Consider the following 22,845-nt stretch of genomic DNA (forward strand, 5'->3'; position numbering starts at 1 on the left):
CATGTTGTCATTGTTATAATGAAAACCATTCTGACATATTGAAAAATTGATATTCCTATCCTACTATTAGGATTAGGATGGTAGAACGATTGCTTTACAATTTTTTATGGTATATTGTGTCAATATAATAATTACTTAAATTAAATACATTCATCTTTGAATGTTTTAAATAAATGTAGAAACCATATTACATTACAAAATCATTTGACTTAAAATACTGTAATTCTGTAGTGTTTCACCGCCCTCTTCTGACCAGAGCAGGTAACACATCATTTCCCACAATGCTGCTGCCGCACCAGTCCGGAAGTAAGACGTTTATTGACAATATGGCCACTGTGCTGGGTTTGGATTTGGAGAAAACTGTAATTTGACAGCACTCACCGGGGCTGCGATAATAACCCATTTCCATATCAGGAGTGTACAGAACAGATGCATTTGAATGAAGGGACCCGCGAATCCACGGGATGGTGTCAGTGAGCTGAGGAAACGTTCAGAGTGTGAAACCCGTCATGTCGTTTTTCAAGAGGAAAGGTGAGGAAGCTGCAACGTCAACGTTAGCCAGCAGCTAAGAGAGTCCGTCTGAGGAGAGAGTGGTCCCTGATAAGATGTAACTAATGCGGTCAAGACTGCGGCCGCAAGCAAATTAGCCAAGGACACCGTGGTGTTTGTGGAAATGAGGTTTTCTGCTGCCGCTGCTCACTGCAGTAGCATGGTTAGCTTAGCGGTGGCCTCTCTATCCTCCCTGCCTTATCCAACGTTAACCTAATATTAGCCAGGGTGGCAATAAACCCACCACAGAGAGTTGTCAGCAGTACACTATTTCAATTAGACACATCACTGTATTTATGTTTGCATAAAACAGTGCTTCTACATGTTAAAACTCCCAACGAGCACTATTATTTGTGATAGCCATCATTTGCCACAAGTGTCGAACTGTGCGCTATGGCAGCTAGCTAGCGTTACCAGGGCATTTCATACATCTTTAACCAGCATGAGATATTAGAGTAAAAGGTTAACAATATCCCGTTGTGTTATCATTAAGAATATTTGTGTAGTTAGTCTTCATTAAGAAACGTTTGACCGCAAAGGGTGTACGTTAGCTAGCTAGCTAATGTTGGTAAGATGGGTCAAGATCATCTAACGTTAAGTAGAAGGAACTGATTGACCTACAGTGTTGGTTATTACACGACAATGCATTGTGTCAGGCTAAACTCTCATAGTTTTGGATAAAAGTAGTAAAAGAATGGTCATTGCATGATATACATTTTGTGTCTTAAGGATAGGATATGGTTTACCAGCTTAGCTTACTGTCTTTTATGTCCATCTGTAGTCAGCTGCTATAACTCAAGTGGACTGATATATAAAAAACATATATAAAATGGTTGCATTGTGCTGTCCCAACTGTTGCATTCATTTGCTGGTGTATTTGGTTCACCTACAGCCCTGGAATAGTTGCATTATACAGACAAGTGCAACTTATATTTTGTCCACACTATTTATCTATATCAATTTGGCAAATATCCGAGAAACCTCTCAGTGTAGGCTAATGCAAAACAGTTAAACAGCACCACAGCCTGTATCCCTCACAAGTAAAATAAAGTTTAATGAACACCTCTCTAAAACAATTTTAACAAAACCGAACATTATACTATTATATATTATAACAAAACTGAACATGTAGGATTTATTGCAGGGTTCGTTGTATTAGACCACAACACTTTCTCTAGGTGTAGCTAATAAATTGCCGTCCATATTCTCAGTTATCTCATTGTTTTATTAAAAGAGCACCAATATGATGGAGCAGAATGGCTGTGTGATTGTGAAACAGATTTCAGCAGAAGTCTGTTTGTGTTTATTCGTGAAAACAGCACACGGTAACTTCACTGTCTCAAACAGGACCGCTGTTCATCTTCAGGAGTGAGATTAGAGGTTTTTCCTCATAGGCTACAGTAATCAAATCAGCTGGCACTGCAGTTTCCACAATGAGGAAATATTAAAAAGAGTGCACTTATAACATCCTGAACTAGGGTGACACTCAGGACTGACAGGAAGTTAAGTGAGGCCCTTGGTATAGGCATGGTTGAAATGTGCAAGTTTTTACACAAGTTAAAGCTTTGCTAAGAAATGATAGTACTAAAGTTAAATTATAATTATCCATGTTGAACAATAGATTAAGCAAATCGATTTGCCACTTGTAATGATAATAATACAATGTTCTCAATGTTAATATCTTTGCTAAGGGATTGAAGTTTTCTCTTATCACTTAGTTTTATTCACTTTAGTTAAGTTTGGTCCACACACCATTGCTTCCCATCTGTCCTTGAAACATGTTGAACTTCATTTCATTCACTGTGACAGATCTTGATACTTTGCTGTCAATAATAGAGAACTTTTAGAGACTGTGCTCATGGTGCTTGTAGGTGGTGCTAGTTTTCTTTTTAATAAAAGCTGCTGTTGCTTTCTCTTTCTCTCTCTAGTCTTGCATTGCCAGACCATCTTCACAGCACTGGAGAGTATGGCCTGGCTACACTGCTTATCTATTCTGAGATAGAGGGAAAAAATGCTCTGGCTCTTTTTGTTTTACTTTAAACCAATTATAACCATCCTGGGCGGCGCTAAGCCCCAATAGTGAAGATAGCAAGAGGGCATGTCAGGCTTTATCCCAGCAATGTACATCTGTTGAGCCAGACTACTTTATCTCTGTTTGAACTGATGTTTAATCTCTTCCCATCAATGCTATATTTCCATTTTGCTGTTAGTACATCCATATATATCTTTTTTTTTTTTTTTTTTTTTTTAACCAGAACATTAATCATAGCAACTCATCATGATCCTATGAATATTCATTTAGAGTAGAAACATCTGGTGTTTTTTGTACCGCGTTTCAGTTCAGCACTGCAGAGGTTGTTGGAGCTCAGACTTTTTAAAAGTCACAGCTGTTTGCTTGTAACAGACAGTCCCAACTGACTTTGACTCTTGGCTGGCACATAAACAACTCTGTCCAAAATATCTTGCTGAAAGAGCATCTTCTGTACCATTGGGCCAGGCCTCCCAGTCCATTTAGTAATGTCAGTGCTTGAATTTGATACTTATCCTGACCGCCCTTTGCAGCAACAGCCTAATCTGAAGATATAAATGGTGAGTCACTCTGATGAGTGGCTGCCACAATGTCTGCCACTGTGCACTTAATCCACTGCGGGGTACATATTTCAGTTTGGATTTGACAGTTTGCCACAGAGCTTTGGAGTGGCTTCAAATATGTGTAGTATTAAATAGTTTTAGATTAGGCCACATGGTTTATGATGTATTTTTATGGGGCTTCAGGTGTAAGCTGTCAGACAGTCAACTCTACTGGACTGTAACCCACCAGTGCTGTTAGACCAATGTCACAAATCTTAGGAAGGACAGTTAATGCTGACCTACAGTATCAAAGCCCTCTCAGTTCTGCTTACTATATAATGAGCAAGACTGAGAGGACTTTTCACAGATCAGAACACAGCTTCCCTTTTTTTTCTCCTCATCTGGAAGCAGGTCTGCAGTGAATAAAGTTAGCTTTTCTGGTATATCATTTAACTCACTATGTCATTATGTAGCCAGATATTGAGTTTCAGTCTTTCCGGTGACACCATACCATCCCTTTACCTCACTTGTCAATGGATCTCATTATGTATGAATTGTGTGCTCGCTGGTCTCGCTCTGTATTGTAAATGAATGCTTCTCCGGTTACAACAGAGCATGTCATCCTTCAATCACAAGATTGGCAGTTTGATCCCCGGCTCCTCCGGCCGCATGTCAAAGTGTCCTTAGGTAATAAGCAAGACACTGAACCCCAAGTTGCTCCCCGGACACTGCTATGGGGCTGTCAGCGTCTACTGCTCCTAATGCTTAGGGATGGGTTAAATGCCGAGATTGAAGCTCACTGTACGACTGTATGTTTTTATTTTTTCATTTTATTGGTGTATTTGATAAGGACCATGCATATTTATGAACATTGTTGTATGAAAAACACCATGTAAATATGCCAGAATTAGTAAAAAATAACTACTTTTCATCTGCAAGCAGGTGACATAGGACTAACACAGAGACAGCCAGCAGTCATACAGCACTCATTCACTATAAATTAAAAGGTACACATAATGGTGACATATACATTGACAAAACAAACAAACAAAACAAAAATACATAATAACATTCAATTTAACAGTGAAAGTGTATGGGTGATGAAATGTGGGACAGTTAAAAGTGAGTGCATCTCTGGTTTTCTAGGAGCCACTGTTTTAAGTGAGCCTTAAAGGTGTTGAATGTAGAACACTCTCTTATTGGGAGGGGCAAGCTATTCCAGAGTTTACCTCCTATTATTGATAATACGTTTTGTCCAGAAGTGGTGCGTCTAAATGGTATCACACAGTCCCCTTTTACAGAGGCCCGTGTACTACCGCCGCTTTCAAGTCTTTGGAAAAAGCCATGCAGCAGAGGGGGGTTGGGGGGGGGGGGGGGGGGGGGCAAGATTATGTAACACTATATACCAAACAAGCATACTTGAAATGTTTGAAATTGTCAAACCTTAAAAATGTATGTCTTTCTAAGATATAAGTATAAGAGTAGTTATGCTAGTTAATGACCAATACTCAATATGTGAAAAGATCATAGTATATAAGAACAACTTGGCATTATGTGACTAATATGTTTCTTCTTCTATCTTCTTTCTCCTCACAGCCAAAAGCAAAGAACCTGAGAAAGTGACAGATGCTAAAGTCAATAGAGGTGAGTTCATCATTATCCCCTCTGTGAGGTTATGAAAGAGTTTTTTTCAATGGTGTCATTTAAAGTGACATGACAACACTACAGACAAGGGGGTTTTAATATTGAAAGCTGTGGTTATTTGTGTTGCATTTGTGGCTTCTTGGCCAATTTGAGATGTATAAGAGAAAAATGTATTAATTAAATATAATAATTAGCATCATCCACCAGCCAAATGCCAGTAAAATATGCAAGTGGCTGGTAGATTTGCTTTACCCACCAGCCCAAAAAACAATGGTAATCTATTGAGTGGCTGGTAAAATTTGAACATTCACAAGCCATTTGGTTGGTCTTTAATTGATAGGACAGTTGTATACAGGATAGGGCGAGAAAGAGGGAAAAGAATGGAGCAGAGGGCCGCAGGTCAGAATCAAACCCTGGGCCACTGCTGTAAGGACTGAGCCGTGGTACATGGGGCACACGCTCTATCAAGTGAGCATCCAGGGCGCAACAACAAAGCTAATTTTGAACCCTTATTTGAGATGTTTTTGCATGCGGGTGTTCTTGTTAGAACTGAGATTTAAATGGCTCTTTGCTGAAGTTGGTTTACTTTGTTAAATCATTGCTGGCCATGTTGTCACAAGACCAACATTTTGACCTCAAGCTACTAAGTGAAACACATACAGCTCACAGTCAAACAAACAGTGAGCAGTCTGTCTTCTCAAACATGTGTTATCACACCCAGAGGCCACTGTACACTTAAGTTAACTGTGAGCTCTTTGATAAACCTGCACTAAAAAGACCTTTTTCATCCAAGTCACACTGATGTCATACATTCAGGCCACTCAAAACTTTGATATTATTGTACTCTTTTTCCCACTAATGCCTTTTTTTCTGTCCTTCATCCTCCACTCGTAGCTCCACCCAGCCCTCACTCTCCATCACTTGGACTGAGGAACCACCATGCCATCCAGGAAGCTGCCGGGCCCAGCCATGTGGCCATCAACGCCATCTCTGCCAACATGGACTCCTTTGCCCGCGGTCGCACCGCCATCCTCAAGAAACAGCCGAGCCACATGGAGGCCGCACACTTTGGAGATCTTGGTACGGAGCCTGCATTCATGTGTTTGTGTTTTGCTTTTAGTGATGATAACATATGAAAGCCCAACCAAACATTTGACCATATACATGTGAGGTATATTCTGAAAGGTAACTAAAGAGTTGTGTTTAAGATGGGAAATCAGCATTTTTTCGATTCTTAACTTGTTGTAATTAAAAATATTGGTCTGTTATACCTCAGTGGTTACATTTAATACGGACATAATTGTCTGATGTCAGTCAGTGACTTGTCAAGGAGGTATGATTTCAAGTTATAGTCTTTGTTTTATGATTTTTTTGTTGTAACAAATGCAAACAATACATAGCATTGGAAACAGAAGGAGTAGAGCTGCAACTAACAATTATTGTCATTATTGATTAATCTGCTGAATATTTCTTTAATTAATCGCCTATAAAATGTCAGAAAATATTGAAAAATGCCCTTTATAATTCCCAGAGTGTGACGTCTTTAAATTCCTTGTTTTATTCGACCAACAGCCCTAAACCCAAATATATTTGTGTTACTACTATCATATTTGACAAGGTCAAGGAGCAAATCCTTACATTGAAGAAGCTGAAACCAGACAATGTTTGGGTATTGACTGATCAATCGAGCCATGTCAGATGACTGAAACCAAATATTTCAACAGAAAAAGGAGAATAATCTGCATTGCATAGTATGTTATTATTTTAATTACAGCATGTTTGCAGGGTCTGCCAAATAATAAAAGCACAACGTACCGACACAAAAACAGTAATATCTAAACGCACAATAATATCAAAACAACAACAACAATTTCAATAAAATAATGAAATATAATTGTTGCAAACTTTGCTTCATAAGCTCATATTTAGCCTAAAGGGGATAATTAGGTGTCTCAAAGTAATGTGCTGTAGCTACAGTAGGCCTCTCAGTGTGACTCTTGCATCACTAAAATGGCTTAAACGACACACTGTCTTGTGCAACTGGCAAACACCCCGTCATTAATTCTGTGTGACGCACTCCCACAACTTCATGCATCAGTTTTGACAAAGCACCCAGACATTCCAAAGCCTGTCAGGATAACGCTGGCCTTGCAGTCCGTCTTCTTGTGTAGTCACATAGTTAAGAAACTCCTCCCTTACATCACAAGTGCTCTAAAATGATTCTGGGTTATGCACGTTGGATGCCATGATACGAGGCGGTATGTATATAGAGTGGCTGACACGTTTGAATGACAGCAGTGGCAAGAACTGCACGAGCAAGTTGCCCAGACAATAGCTGGGGTGAGTCAGACGGAGGTGGAGGAACCTGTGCCGCAGCCCGGACAACAAAATCAGAATGAAAAACACTGGGCACCAATGATATCTGGGCTGTGGTTTTAACACAAGGAAGAGAAAGGAAGAAAAGGGAGGGAGGAGGAGAGGCAAGGTGGGCTATGGCTTGTAGGCAGCCATGGTAGTTCAACCTAGAGCTGAGACCAAAAGCCCTAGTGGGAGTTAAAAAATAATCTTTCCAGGTCAGCGGCCTGTAGGAGGTGACTAGCAGTAAAGAGGGTTATGTTGGACATGATCATGTGGTTTCCCTGCTCTCTTTTAATAGCAGTTAAAAGAGTATAGAGCAGATGTAGCACATGTGAAGAGACATTGTAACAGACATTGAGTGACTCTTAAAAGATATTCAAATGAAGCAGGTGCTTTTTGATGATGTGATGCTGACAGATGCTGCACAGGTTGTTGTGATTTTAACAGCGTGGGCTTGACTGTGTGATCTTGAGGAATCTGAAGAGGCCGATTGATAAGCGCCTCACACTGGGTGACACCTCTCGAAGCACTACTTTGTTTTCAAAGAGCAAAAATGAACACCACTACACCTGTAGTTAGACTCTGTTGCTCTGATTTGTAATCCAGCAAGTGTCCGGTTTGTATTATTTGGTTTTTGGGAGTTTGTGCTTGTGAATGCAGTCCCCCAGAATGGTGGATGTTATTCAAACAGACAGTCTCTATTTGAGACATCAGTAAAGTCAAATCATATGGCATCCCTATAGGAGTTGGGAGACTGTCAAAGGTTGCTATAGCTGCCACAGTTATTGCTGACCAATTCATACATGCATGAATGACAGGATGGACAGGACACACAGATGCTGTTGACGTGCGAGTCTGAAAAGTTTGTCTGTGTTAAGTCATCTGTGAAATTGCGTAGTCTAAGGCCAGCTCGAGACAGACTGGGAGCCAGACATGCACATGACTTCAAAACAAATGTCCAGGAGTTAAAATTCAGCTAGTGTCAGCCTTTAGTCTGGACCAAATTTCCAGTTAAAATAGGAGAGCTGAACACAGAGAATCCACTTCTTATCGTTCACTTTCACAACTCCCATCAAAATCCTGCACATTTTATCATCCTTGTAAATAATAGAAAGTAGGCTGCTCAGTCCGTTAATAATGTGGAATACTTCAGTGTCTAATGTGTGCTTAAAGGCAGTATGAATCTTATTTTCATGTGAATGCAGGGGTTTTCTTCATGACGTTTGTATGGTCTTCTAACCACAAAACCATAAAATCTTAAAACCTTAAGTCTTTTAAATTGAGATAAATTATAATAAATTGCATAGTAATGGCATTTGTTACCTGCAGGTTTGTAAAACATTGCAGGGTTAATACAATATTCAAAATTGTTTACATTGCATTACCTTCAAATGTAGAATTGGACAGAATGTGTGAAAAGTAAGTTAAGTAATTTAATAATGTTCATTTTCTTAAGCTATACTTATTTTCTGAATTTTCTTGTAGCTAGAAATACATTATTGTTATTTTAATTTATTTTGGTTAAAAAGTTACACTTTAACTTTTGAAGCCTATAGCTACCTCTGCTAAGATGATTGCTTAATTGCGTATACATTTGTTTGTTCCAGGTCATTCCAGTGTGAACTATCAGCCCCAAGAGGACCGCTCTCGGCTGTCAAAGACGGTGGAACATGTCCTTCGGGACAACGTGGCGATACCCCACTACATGCATTTCATGGAACACCAGGGCGCTGACCACCTGGTTCGGTTCTGGTTGGAGGCTGAGAGTTTCCGCTCTACCAGCTGGTCGCGGGTCCGAGCGCACAGCCTAAACTCTGTCAAACACAGCTCCTTGGCCGAGCCCGTCCCTGCCTCCCCAGGTGGCTCAGAGCTCCCGGAGCTTGCCCAACACACAACCAATGCTCTCACCCGGGACAGTAGCAGTGAACGCCTGGCAGCGCATCCAGAGCAGCGGGACTCCTTCAGCACAGAAGCAGGCCTGAGACCTGGCACCCCTCAAGCAGGAACCCCCAGCAGGCAGGCCCCCTCCCAGACAGGGACTCCCTACAAGGCGCTGTCAAACAGCACCCTGCGAGACCTCTCAGACAAACTCATGAAAAGTGAGTCACCTTTACCCTTTCTCTTTATATTTGTGTTCATATAAGTGTGCATCTTTTTTAAATACTTAGTGGGCTAGTGAAATTGACACAGAACAAATCACGATGCACATGTGACTTAAAACGCTACTCAAGCCTTCACCAAAGAGACGAAAAAGAGCGGCAGATGAACACCTCAGATCTGTGTGGAGCAATGAGGAGACTGTAACCTTCCTCAGATTAACACATGAAAACAAACATAAATGCCAACATTTTCCATCATGTTTCCCACCGTTTGAGGTTTGACTGGCCTCTTCTACGGCGTTTTAAAGGACAATTCCGTCGCAAAATGAACCTAGGGGTTAATAACAGATGTGTACCCACTCTGTCACTCTCTGGGACATGTTTTCATGCTAATTGAATGTGTTTGTAGCTTGAAACAAACTAGCGCGGACCGCTGATTAGCTTACAACGCTAGTATATCGGGGCACAAGGAAAGTAAAAACAAATCGCTATTTATACCACTAAAAAGGCTCAAAATATCACCACACTTCAACGGTAGCATAATGAGGGTCCCTAAATGTTAACCGAAGCATTGAGAACTTTGTAAGTGTACAGACAGTTTATTAAAAAGATAGATTATAAAGACAGTCACGTTCTCTTATACAGGCCGTTTGGGGAGGTTTCAAGCTACAAACACATTCGATTAGCATGAAAACATGTTCCAGAGAGCGAGTGGGTACACATCTGTTATTTACCCCTATGTTCGTTTTGTGCCGGAATTGTCCTTTAAAGGCATCGGAGCTGACCTGGATTTTTTTATTTTATTGGCCTTTATGAGAGAGAGAGAGAGAGAGAGAGAGAGAGAGAGAGAGAGAGAGAGAGAGAGAGAGAGAGAGAGAGAGAGAGAGAGAGAGAGAGAGAGAGATATATAGATATATATAATATATATAGATATATATATATATATATATATATATATATATATATATATATATATATATATATATATATATATATATATATATATCATGGAGGGGTCTGAAATTGTCATCGTAGGTAGTTGTAGTCATGTTTGTTTCACCAAGCTGCTTGGCAATTTCCCCGTAGCCCTTTCCAGCCTTGTGGAGGTGTACAATTTTGTCTCTAGTGTCTTTGGACAACTCTTTGGTCTTGGCCATGTTAGTAGTTGGATTCTTACTGATTGTATGGGGTGGACAGGTGTCTTTATGCAGCTAACGACCTCAAACAGGTGCATCGAATTTAGGATAATAAATGGAGTGGAGGTGGACATTTTAAAGGCAGACTAACAGGTCTTTGAGGGTCAGAATTCTAGCTGATAGACAGGTGTTCAAATACTTATTTGCAGCTGTATCATACAAATAAATAGTTAAAAAAATCATACATTGTGATTTCTGGATTTTTTTTTTTAGATTATGTCTCACACAGTGGACATGCACCTACGATGACAATTTCAGACCCCTCCATGATTTCTAAGTGGGAGAACTTGCAAAATAGCAGGGTGTTCAAATACTTATTTTCCTCACTGTATGGGCACCTGCTCTACCAGCTGAGCTATCCGGGCACCCAACCCTTTTTATTTTTGCGTTTTTTTTATTGAACTATCAAGTCAACATGTACAGTATATCCTACATTGTACACTTTTATAGATATTTATTTATATATATATATATATATATATATATTGTTTTAAACAATTAACACAATACAGTTCAAATTAATCATACAAAGAAGAAAAAAGAAAGCAGGAGAAAAAGGTGTGTGGCAAAGGAACAGTGGGGGTTATGTTACAGTAAATGGTACCTGAAATCTGATCTATGTGGGCTATTAAAATCAATCCATCCTTTCTAATATTTATCAAATATACCCATCTTCATTCTTAGAGCAAATGTCAGTTTGTCCATGACAAAATATCTGTGCATCACATTGAAGCAGTGTACAAGTGTGGGTGCCCCCTGATTAAGCTATTTTTGAGTTATCTCCTTTTTACTGGCAACAAGCATTACCTTAAATATGTAAAGTTTAGAAGAGCCTATCAGCTGGTGTGCTTTTCTACCCAAATACAGGACCTGAAAGCATAAGCCAATCTCAACTCACAAAACCGACATGCCCCTATGTACATTAAAGGGTTTTTTGAGTGTAATTGTTCCATTCGGGCTGCAAAGATTTCTCTGCCTAACGGTATTGAAATGTAAATGGTGGGAGACAAAATCGTGTGTGTGTGTGTCTGTGTCTGTGTAAACATCCCTTCTGTGTATGTTGGAATCACTGGATGATAAGCTTTTTGTCTTTTTTCTATTGTTTTTTTCAGTTCTAGAGAAAGAAGCAGTTACCATCTTCACCAAGTACATCTCTCCAGACGCTGTGAGGCCCATCCCCATCACAGAACAGATCAGAACCGACATAGTTGGTAAGATACAGATGTTGCCAATAGGAATTCATTGTATTTTTTTTTAAATCAGACACCATATTTTATGTGCTCTGGATTTCAGTAACAAAAACTGTAAGTCATCTATCTTTAATAATGAGTCTCTCCTCCGTGTAGCTAAGATATGTGGAGAGGATGGCATGGTGGACCCAAACTGCTTCGTCATTGCACAGTCAGTAGTCTTCACCATCTTGGAGCAACAGTGAGTTTCTGTCTATTCCTTTTCTAGAGGAGTTAATACATGCATCGCCATGTTTTAACATTAGGATTAAAGTGCAGCTATTATTCTTTGTCATTTTACCACCTAGTAGTGCCCATATTCGTCTACCACTTGCTCTTTCATTTCCAGGCACTTTAGCGATTTCCTGCGGAGCCATCATTTCTGTAAATACCAGATCGAAGTGTTGACTAGTGGCTCTGTGTTCCTAGCTGACATCTTGTTCTGTGAGTCAGCTCTCTTCTACTTCTCTGAGGTGAGTGGGCCCAGTGGGTCCCAAAACAGGATATATTTCTCTCATTACAAACACATTTGTTTGCAGTGTTTTTTTTTCGTACACAAACTGTGCCTCTTCTTGACTTCTCATTAAACACTTGTCCTCTCTTGCCACTACCGCAAAACAGTTTCTGTTAGTTTGTTTATTCTCCTACTCTAGAGGGAATTTCTGTTGTCACAGCAGCAACAAACTGAGGACACCGTAAACATAACTAAACACAAAAAAACAACCTGTGGATGCTCTCTTTACAATCGCCCAACCTATTGTTATGATACGAAAGTGACAGTTAACACCAGAACGCTATACACAAAGAAAGTCACAGGTTGTCAGAGTAAACATTTTTTTCTCTGTCGACATATACAGATACATACGTACGGACGCACAGTACATCTTAAAAAAACAAGGATATTGCAAAAACCCACATGGACTTTCAGTTGAATTGTTGTGTGCTTTACACCTTCTTCCCTGCAGTTCATGGAAAAGGAAGAGGCGATGAATGTACTGCAGTTCTGGCTGGCGGCAGACAACTTCCAGAACCAGCTGGCAGCTAAAAAGGGCCAGTATGATGGCCAGGAGGCTCAAAATGATGCCATGATCCTCTACGACAAGTAGGTCTTCTCTCAGCTTCTCTGCAGTCCTCCAAAACACCCAGTTATGGGTTTGACCTGATATTTAGGAGTTGCCATTATGTTAAAATCATTTCTGTTGCTGTTTTCTTTTTAGTCTCAGAATAGAATATTTATTAAAAAACAGTTTCCTGTTTCAGACATCATTTTCTTGTAATTAGGGAATATGCACCGAATCCAGATTTTTGGGATTCGGCCGAATACCGAATCCACTGGTTAAGATTCTGCTGAATCCGAAACCGAATACCGAGTCCTACTGCCATCCTCAGTCCATTAATAAGTAAACAACGTTCATAGCCTCTAAAATAGTTAAATGTAACGACTTAATGTTGAATTCACATGCTCTTTTCACTAGAGGTCGACTGATAGTGGATTTTACTGATACCGATAGCTAGGTTGGGCCGTATTTGCCGATAACCGATTAATCGACCGATAGTATTTATAACTTATACAGTTGACAAAAAAATGACGGACCTGCCTTCCCATTTGTTGAAAACATAAACAAAGGCATCATGGGAGATTCCCTTGTCGGTAGCACCTACTGTCTATGGGTAGCACGGAGTTAGCGGCAGAAATGACCGAAAACGTGATGAATTATGGACATCAAGTGGATAAATCTCGGATGTAAAAGTTCGGATTTAATGCTCAACAACCCCGAAAAAAGGCACAAGTTTCAGGCTGGATAGAAAATCACCTGTAAAGGCTAGAAAGACACCAAAGACACCCCCGTGACGGCTAACTCGTTAGCTTTTAGCTGCAGCAATCAGTAAGTCTCTACGTTTAACTGTTATTAAATGATCTAAATATGAATCAGAGGTGCCGTTTGGGATCGTGGACGATCCTTTAGGGTTCTGATTCTGACATTTGGGTCGGACTTGCGTTTATTTTTGTCAGTGTTTTAACCGCTTGAGGTACGTTAGCCTACTACTAATGTTTAGCGTCATCTCAGCCTCGAAAGCAAACAAACATACTGTTGTGCTGTTCTTTCTCTACTAATGCAGCATCTATTCAACAAATTAATAACTTTATAATGATATGACAAAATGTACTGTATACATACCTTTTTGCTGTCGATGCTTTAAACGCGCATCTGATGTCAGCCTTCTCCGCACAGCTTGTGCTCTCCGTGCAGCGCGCAGTAACACGTGTCGAAAATAAACAACACGAGGCATCAGTGATAGTTTTTATTTCGCCTCTAGATGCCGCTATTGTAATGCATGATGCCAGCAGACCCTTCTCAGCTCTTGCGTACTGTGTAATGAATGACAGCGCGCTTCTCAGCCGCTCCAGCAACGGACGCAACCAGGAAAAACTATCGGTATGGATTTTTGCCGATAACGATAGTTCCACCAATCAACTATCGGTGCCGATTAATCGACAAAACCGATGAATCGGTTGACCTCTACTTTTCACATCGTAGGAAAGCACATCGCTATCGCCAGATTTCCGCTAACCAGTGTATGATGAAGGCATGTTGGGTGGGTGAAATTAGAAAGCTAACGCTAGCTAACGAGCCGCAGCCGGCCGCTCCCACTGTAGGGAGACTCATTTGAGAGAACAGCTGACAGCCTGGGAGAGGGACAGTCTGGTTAACACAAGTTTGTAGCTGTGACTGTCCTTCCTTTGCCATACCTGAAGTTGTGTATTGTTTCGGGTCCTTGCCACCACGAGACAAATCAGCATTGCGAATTGAACACGTAGCTGGACTTGAATGGTCTTCTTTTGACTGAAAGTACTGCCAAACTACACCTTTTCTGCTCACGAGTTCCATTTTCACTTTCTCACAGCCTACTGCATTGAACAGTCCACCTACGTAAACACCTTCCCGTAATCAACGGCGCCGTGATTACGTCGACCAGTGTAGCACGCTTAGTGCAAGCGTAGGGTTCGGTTGGGTGGAATTTTTTTTAAGGTTAAGCAGAAACCGAACCCCGTCAAAAAGCCCAATATTCGGCCAAATCCGAAGCCGAATCCTGGATTCGGTGCATCCCTACTTGTAATTACAGGAGGTAATACATATAGTTTTGCGCTCTGTAAAATGTTAGCTTCCGAGCGCCTGGGTAGCTCACTTGATAGAGTGCGTGCCCATATATAGAGGTTCACTCCTCGATGCAGCGGTTGAGGGTTCGACTCTGACCTGCGGCCCTCTGCTGCATGTCTTTCCCCCTCTCTACCCTTTCATGTCTTCAGCTGTCCTATAAAATAAAGGCCTAAAAGGCCCCAAAACATAATCTTAAAAAAAAACAAACGGTAGCTTCTTTTCACTAGGCCCCATTTTCTACCAGTATATAGATAACATAAGTTTGTATGACGTTTTGTGTTTCACAAAGTTCTGTTCTGTTGAAGAGCTTTAGCCGTGGGGTCTGTACCACAAATCAGTAGACACTGACCGATCAGATCACTAAGTCATCATGCCTACAGGATCCTGACATGGACAAAAGAGTTTACAATTAAGTGACAAGTCATAGAGAGCACTAGATATTTTTATGTCAGTCAAATTGCTTCTGGTGTTCCAGGCTTTTCAGGTGCACTCTGTTTGTTGGACGCTCTGTTTTAAGACCAGAGTTGTTTACCACACTAAATACATTATGACGAATACATCTGCATTTAATTGAACAAAGATTATATTATTTTTGACAGTATAAACGCTTTTACACGCTCACCCTCTTTTATGAGAAAAACAATCCACACACTCCCCTGACGCTCCCATGATTATAAATGCAGCATTTCAGTCAGATAGACCTTATCAGGCATTCACCTCTTCTTCTTCTCCTTCTCTCCTCTCTGCTTCGACAGCAGAAACAGTCCTGCATTACTTTGACTTTATAATATGCATCGTATATTCATAATAGGTTGTTCATCAAAAACACCCACTTAATACAAAAGACATAGCTACATACATTATAGTCCCCACACTTCTTTATATCCTTGCTTTGAATGTTTGGACATATTTTCTAGTGTTTCTACAGCTTCTTATTCTATTCTCTTCTTCTTTCACCTCGTTAAATATCAGTTTTTGCCGTGACTATAGCCAAATTATCCTACGGATATCACCGTTTCCTATCATTATTAAGTACTTCACCCATGGTTCTAAAGATGTTGCTGCTTGTAACAAACAACTGCACCTCTTAACGTGAACACACTCTTAGCTGAAAACCTGAGTTAACAGAGCCAGTTGATAACCAGCTTTGTGGGACTGGTTATCCAGGATCACCAACGTTAGGTAACCCCAAAGAGAGCCAGACTAAGTTGAACTTGCTTCTTGGTACAGGCCCCTGTTGTGATAAAGCATTTTCTTGTGTGTTTTGTGACAGTAGGACAGATGTTCTACTTAATCAGTGATAGTGAAGACAGGTGTGTATCATTAGATCCTCTTAAGCAGCGAGTCAAGTTGAGAGAGGAAGGCTTAAACTGTTCTGTAGTGACTAACCTGTTGTCAAACTCTGTGCACTCATTACTGTGCATGTGTACCCAGAGAAAATTGTGAATGCAGTAACTCAAGGAAATCAGTCAATCAGTAAATCAAAATGTTATGTTATTTTGCAACTTCATTGCATTTATGTTTATTTTTGGGAGGAAAATAATGGGTTGACACATGCAACTGCAACATATACAGGAAAAGGGCCTTTCAGTGACGTATGTAATGGATGTAAGGTAACACATCTGAATCTTTTACAGTATTTTTTTACAGAAATTGATCATATCTTTACATGAGGTGAAGGTTTCTCCATACAGTTTATTTCACTGACAATTGCAGTCCAGTCGTTCTTTGTTGGAAGGTTTGTCTGCAGCCATTTAGAAATCTTTGAATGACTTTGTTAACCTGTATGGTAACCAGAGCAGATGTTCCAGGTTCCAGTTAAGTGAGGCTGAGGAATAGAGTGTGGATCGGGCCGCATTTTTTCACAGAGCAGTAACCGAACCCGACCTGAGCCCGACAGGCATTAAGATATTTATGTCCGAGCCCGACACAGTTAAAATCTTGTTTTTTTCATGCTAATGACACATACATTTGTTTGTGTGGCTTTTATTAAGCAACTGTAGGAAGGCATTCAGAAATGTCAACAGATGAGCGCATCAGCGCACAGGGGGCAACAAGCGCACGTTAACACATTTTAAAATGTTCAACGCCTTATCGCGCTGAAGTGACCGAGCCCGACCCGAACCCGAACATCATTTCTAAATATCAGTCCGAACCTGGCAAGCCTGTCGGGTCCCGTCGGGTCCCGTCGGGCTCTGTTCGGGTATCCATCCTCTACTAAGGAAGTAAAAAGCCAGTCACCAGTCTTGAGTAATAAGAGACTAGGTGGCAGTTTGCTGTGACGCTGCACTGTTTATTCAAAGTTATGTGTTGCATTTCATATTTGCCACCGTTTCATTAATATTTAGATATGTAATATTTGATATTGCCACCCTTTTTACACACAATCCTACCGACCAGGGGTAGCAGCACTACAGCCTCTTTTTAAGATGCAATTTTGCAATTTATGAATTGGGTATTGTTTAAAAATCTTGATCTAGGTGCCCTCATCATCTGAACACAGCCGTTGATTGCTCTATTTCCTGCCCCAGGTATTTCTCACTCCAGGCCACCAACCCTCTGGGCTTCGGCGACTCTGTACGGATGGAGATAGAGTCGAATATCTGCCGAGAGGGGGGGCCCCTCCCCGACTGTTTCACCACTCCACTCAGACAGGCCTGGACCACCATGGAGAAGGTCCGATTCTCAAATAATCACACACCAAGGGCGTTATCTTCAATACGGGTCTTCTCTTATGTTATTTTACTAAGTAGAGAAATAAAATGAAATAAAGCACCCTGAAACATAGACATATAAAACCTTCAATTCATTTACATTGCCCTTTTAAAACGCTTCATTAGATGTGTTTTAAAATCATCTCCTTGAACAGTTTTCTTGAATGTAATAGGATCCTCCTAAAGATTTTGTGTTAAGTATGTAAGTCACTGACAAATTGTCCTATTACACCACTGACAAATGCACCTGCCTTACGTTAATGAAATGAAAGCTGTGGTTAGCACATAAAAGGTCAGCAACAAACCTTTGTTAACTTGTACCCAGAAATATATCACGGAGCTCATTATTCTCTAACAGAGTTGGTTATGTGTTGCATTTGTTCAGGTCTACATGCCAGGCTTCCTGTCTAGCAACCTTTACTACAAATACCTGAGTGACCTCATCAACTCGGTGCGGGCGGACGAGTTTGTGAATGTCAGCTCTCCGGGTCAGGGCGGGCCCGCAGACAACGAGCGTTCAAGTTCAAATGCCAGCGAAGGCTCTCAGACTCAGGTGACCCCAACTTTAACCCTCATCTTCAGCCCCTGTGGGACTGTTCCTCCGTCTGCTGACATTTAGACCTGTTCTGCCTCATTACATGAATAATGAAGATATTTTTTACCAATGCCAAAAGGTTGTGGTCATTCGTCATTTAGTTGTATTAATTGAAAACAAAAACAATGTAACGCTGCCTGACATTCAGTTCATTGTGTCTTTACACTACAGCAAGGTACCAAAAGGGCAGCGATCAAGATCCTGAAAAACTTTGACGAGGCCATCACGGTGGACGTCGCCAGCCTGGACCCTGAGTCCCTGTACCAGCGGCCATACGCTGGGTGAGTTTTCTGTGTCTAATGTATCGGATGGCTTAAACTACCATTTTGGCTTTAATCTGGCAAAATATGTATTATAAAGAATCTATTTAAATGTACACTTTCAGATATTTGCTGGTATCTAATTTGTCATTTGGTAATCTCCCTTGTAGTCTTTAATTTTAATGTTTATCTCCTTTTATGTTCCTTTGATTGCCCACCCTGCTGTTTGGCTTTAAAGGTCCAGTGTGTAACGTGTTTAGTTGTTCATTATCAAAATCTGTGTTACCCGTTCACAAACTTGTCCTTTTTCATGAATATTTACCACCACCGTCAATTCCAAGTATTCCTTTTGGCTTGAAATTTTACATTTACGTTTGCATGAACTGGGGTAGACGCTCCATATTCATGTGCCATCTTGAAATATGTTAGCTGGTAAGGGACATACAGGACATACTGCTCCGCCTTTCGCGTTTTCGCTGTCACATGATGAACTCACAGGTGCTGCTAATGCTGCTAATGGGTAACGTAGCTTCCCGGCCCCGGCAAGTTTGAAGAAGGAAACGTGGAGGACCACACGTATTCAAAATCCAAATTTTAGGAACAGGAGTCTTCTTCTTCGCCCAGAAAAATAAAAAGGATATTGAAAAGAGCAAGAGACCGGCTTTTTGAAGCGTGAAGGCTACCGTAGCTGTAATACGTACTTTGAACTGCGTGGTGCGAGAGAGTTGATCTCAACTCTAGATGGGAGAAATTCCTACACATTGGACCTTTAATGCTTGTACCGGTTTTGTTTTATTGACCCCCCCCCCCCAAGTTTTTTATGAGCATGGTTTGAAAAATCCTGTCCAAAAATAACTCAAGATAATGATCTTACTGAGGCTCAGCTTGGTCCCATCAGCTCAGTGTGCTGTTTTCATCCCTCTCCTCTTCTCTGTCGGCTCAGAAGGATGACGTTTGGGAAGGTGAATGAGATGGGCCAGTTTATCAGGGAGGCAGAGCCAGAGCCGGACGTGAAGAAATCCAAAGGCATGATACGCTCCCACTTGTCTCTCTCTCCTCTACCCGCTCTCTCTGTCTCATTATTTTCCTCTCACTCTGCCCTCACTTCTGTCATATTTTATCTCATTTCTCCTTACAGTGAGAAACATCTACTCTGCGCCCATGAATATAAACCATGTCCAGTGGTTGCTCCCATTCTCCTTACAGCTCATGGCCTAATGAAATATTTAGGAACATTCCTCTTGAAAACAAACAAACACAGCCTTCGCTACTCTTAAGATTCAACAAAATCTTTAATTATTATATCTAAGAATGCTTTATTGTGGTCTAGAATAGAGTAGCAGACATTTTGGCTACAGAATAACTAGTCCAAACAGAAAGCAGAGACTCCTCAAGCACAAAACTCACCTTGGGAAAGTCTAGCCTGCAGTTTGCAGTTCATTTGCTCAGATTAAGATACTGCAGTCTATGTGCTGGTTACTTGTGCTTACTCATGCAGTCCCTTTGTCTCACTCAGCATTCCCTCTCCTCTCATTTAGGTTCCATGTTTTCTCAAGCCATGAAGAAATGGGTCCAAGGCAACTCGGATGAGGTGAGGCCGTTAAAATATTCATAAATGTTTCAGTGGTCTGAGGCACATAGCAAGGCTCTCAGTGGCACCTTTTGAAATTCACTGTGACGTCAGCCCCATGACGTATGATTTATTAAAGAATATCAAGTTAAAGAGTTATTGTTTGTGCTGTGACTCTTGCCATCAAGGCCCAGGAGGAGATGGCGTGGCAGATTGCCAAGATGATTGTCAACGACGTGGTCCACCAGTCAAATCACGACAGCCCCGGCAAGGCCACCAAGGTACAGAACCTTGCTCAGTATTCTCTTTGCTGTGTGCTGATGTGTGGGGAATGGCTACAGTTCTTCTCTAAGTGTTTTCTTTTGTCTGTCTGCAGTTATGACCCCACTGAGGAACCAAAGGACTGGCACTGGCCAAGCCAGTGACAACCCGTACACAGGGTTCACCCTCCAATGAACTGCATCACTCTGAGAACGAACAAGGCATTTTTATCACACCCCAACTATAATGTGTGTGTGTGTGTGTGTGTGTGTGGCTGTGAGCTTGGGTGGGTGATTGTTCAAGCATGGGCTAATGGAAAAGTTGAAGTACATCATTGTTCCAATCTTCCAACTCCATGAAACTTTTAAGGTACACGTGTAGTAGTCAAAGGTAAGGCAACTCTAAGCGCTCTCATCAGAGTGGAGGAAGTCACTCCTGAAGAAAGAAAAATATACAACACACACACACACACACACACACTTGAAGAAAGCCGGCATGAAGAAGCAGCATGTCCGCCAGGACCATCACTGCGTTGCTGTAGCCATACTGTCTGAAAATGTCTCTTATCTCGGACCTAAGGAGGATGTGACAAAGACTGAAGGACTGAATTACACTCCCTCATGACACTCCTCCCTACACCTTTTATAACCATTCCTTGTTTTTAGATGAAATTCCCTCTTAAGGGTCAGCCACGTAAGGCTTAAGCAGATGAAAATCAGCATTGTACAGTTTTTGTACACGCTTCCCTCAGCCTGCCCATGAGTGGTGTTGTCTGCTGTTCACTGGTGTGAGCCGTCCTACCTGGGCTGTTTTACGTACTGTAGAACATTTGGAAATGTGACAATGAAACAGAAGAAGAGCTGATTCAATTCTTGGACTGGCTGACCTTCTATATGAACCTCCCGGCACCTTTACAGAGTGTAGAAGAAGAAGAAATACTCTCCTAATGAACTTTAAGTGCTCCAGTTGTGTTGGAAAACTCCCCAAAAAAATGTGTAGATTTCTGGTTTACCCCATATATTAATGTTAGTCCTTTTTTATGGTGATCGCTGTTTTATTGTTTGTTTTTTTACTGCATCACTGAAACAAACGTCAGTGGTGACCAGACTGTTCAACTGGAAAGTGCTCAGTGAGTTAAACCATTTTTTTTTTTCTTTTTTTTTTTTTCTTTAGAGCCTTTACCAAGATTTGGAAAAGAACCAGAAAAGACTCTTGGTACTATGTACCACTAATGTTTTCTGACATGTATGTATGTGTACTTAATCTATAATATATTTAAATTGTGTTTGATTTAAATACATATATTATGAAATGTTTGTCTGTCCTCTTTTTTTAATTTTTATTATTGCGGTTTAAATCAACTGCTGGCTGTGTTTTTTTTAAATACAGTCTTATTTTGTTTTCTTTTAAAATAATTTTCCAAACTAACAGTTCAAATGTGGAAAAGTGACAAGCCTAGTGCAAACACTATTATCACCTCTGACCAGGTGGGGGCGATGTTGACTGTATTGCTATGTTAGGTAAAACGGAAAAAAATGAACACGATGACAGAATATTATTTCTGACATAAGTAGTCTACTTTTTCAGTAAGGCTACTCTGGCGTCTGTTATAAAGTTCCAGAAAAATCCACAAATTATAAAGTACATTTCAACCCAAAGGGCACAGAAGTCACCTTCAGTACAGTATAAAGCATTTACAATGTTGAATTAATTTTCAGATTCTCACTGTCGTAGTTTCCTCTCGCTGTGTGAAGTATTGACAGTAGTGCAGTTTAAAATAAGCTCTGTAAGAACCCTAACAGTGTTCAAAATAATTCTATTTGATGCAATTATGTGTATTTTAAAGATAGAATTAGCCTACTGCTAAAGCTAATTGATGTGATGGATATTTTATACACTAGTTAGCTAAATAGCACAATGCTATTTCATTTCGTAATGTTACATGCTGCTTAAAGCGCCACGAGACTTCGAGCTTATTGGTTCCCAGACTGAGGCTACCTGCACGTGCAGAGGCAACGCCCACCTCAATACAAAAGAGCAATCCATAAACAGTCCCTGTCCTGAGTCCTGATTGGCTGAGATGCTTTACATCAGTGCAACAATAAATACAACAATACTGTAGCCTGACATGTCGATGCTGAGAAGTATTTGTTTTGCGGGGAATAACAATTCATTGACATTAAAAAACGTTTAATGAATAATTGTATATTCTGTTTTTATTACAATGTGTCTCACTGTCTTTATGAAAGCCGAATCAATGCACATAATAACGCTACATTAACAAAGTGCAAGGTGCATTTGGACAATTAGCCCACCTGCGACTAAACGCCTAATCTGTCAAGTTAAAAAAAGAGATGTGCAAAACACCGGAAGTGTGGGTTGTAGCCTCCAGAATAAAAGCAACTGTTGTTAAACAATTTTCGACCAATGAACGTTATCTACCAGACTGAACCTAGGCTACTATAAACATTTAGGCTACTGTTACTGTTGTTTATGTGTTAGCCTACAACCGGTGAGGTTGTGTTGTGGCAAAACCTACCTGGATATTGTTTACATCCACCAAAGTTCAACTTGTTTTAACTTGCTGATGTTTGTAGACTAGGATGAAATATATTCATACACCATCGTTGAGTAGTTT

The 22,845-nt window shown here is 40.7% G+C and overlaps 1 protein-coding gene across 2 annotated transcripts; it reads left to right on the top strand.

The window, feature by feature from the left end:
* The first annotated feature begins 267 nt into the window (after window positions 1-267).
* On the top strand, window positions 268-21,523 carry akap10 (A kinase (PRKA) anchor protein 10). 2 transcript variants are annotated; one of them, XM_031311023.2, is made up of 15 exons: window positions 268-531; window positions 4,717-4,764; window positions 5,659-5,844; window positions 8,730-9,221; window positions 11,530-11,628; window positions 11,764-11,848; window positions 11,996-12,119; window positions 12,612-12,748; window positions 17,339-17,483; window positions 17,907-18,074; window positions 18,288-18,397; window positions 19,320-19,402; window positions 19,915-19,967; window positions 20,135-20,227; window positions 20,323-21,523. In XM_031311023.2, the coding sequence occupies exons 1-15, from the start codon at window positions 510-512 to the stop codon at window positions 20,326-20,328; spliced, it is 1,851 nt and encodes a 616-aa protein (XP_031166883.1). In that variant the 5' UTR covers window positions 268-509; the 3' UTR covers window positions 20,329-21,523. The 2 variants fall into 2 exon arrangements, with proteins under 2 accessions (XP_031166883.1, XP_031166884.1); XM_031311024.2 differs by having other exon boundaries at window positions 19,323-19,402.
* The last annotated feature ends 1,322 nt before the right edge of the window (window positions 21,524-22,845 follow it).

The sequence above is a fragment of the Sander lucioperca genome, chromosome 13 (assembly GCF_008315115.2).
Source record: "Sander lucioperca isolate FBNREF2018 chromosome 13, SLUC_FBN_1.2, whole genome shotgun sequence".
NCBI lineage: Eukaryota > Metazoa > Chordata > Actinopteri > Perciformes > Percidae > Sander > Sander lucioperca.

Coding starts and splice junctions, on each gene's coding strand:
- akap10 (XM_031311023.2), top strand. CDS start 510: ATGTCGTTTTTCAAGAGGAAAG. Junction 532..4,716: donor GTCGTTTTTCAAGAGGAAAG/GTGAGGAAGCTG, acceptor TTCTCCTCACAG/CCAAAAGCAAAGAACCTGAG. Junction 17,484..17,906: donor CCTGGACCACCATGGAGAAG/GTCCGATTCTCA, acceptor GCATTTGTTCAG/GTCTACATGCCAGGCTTCCT.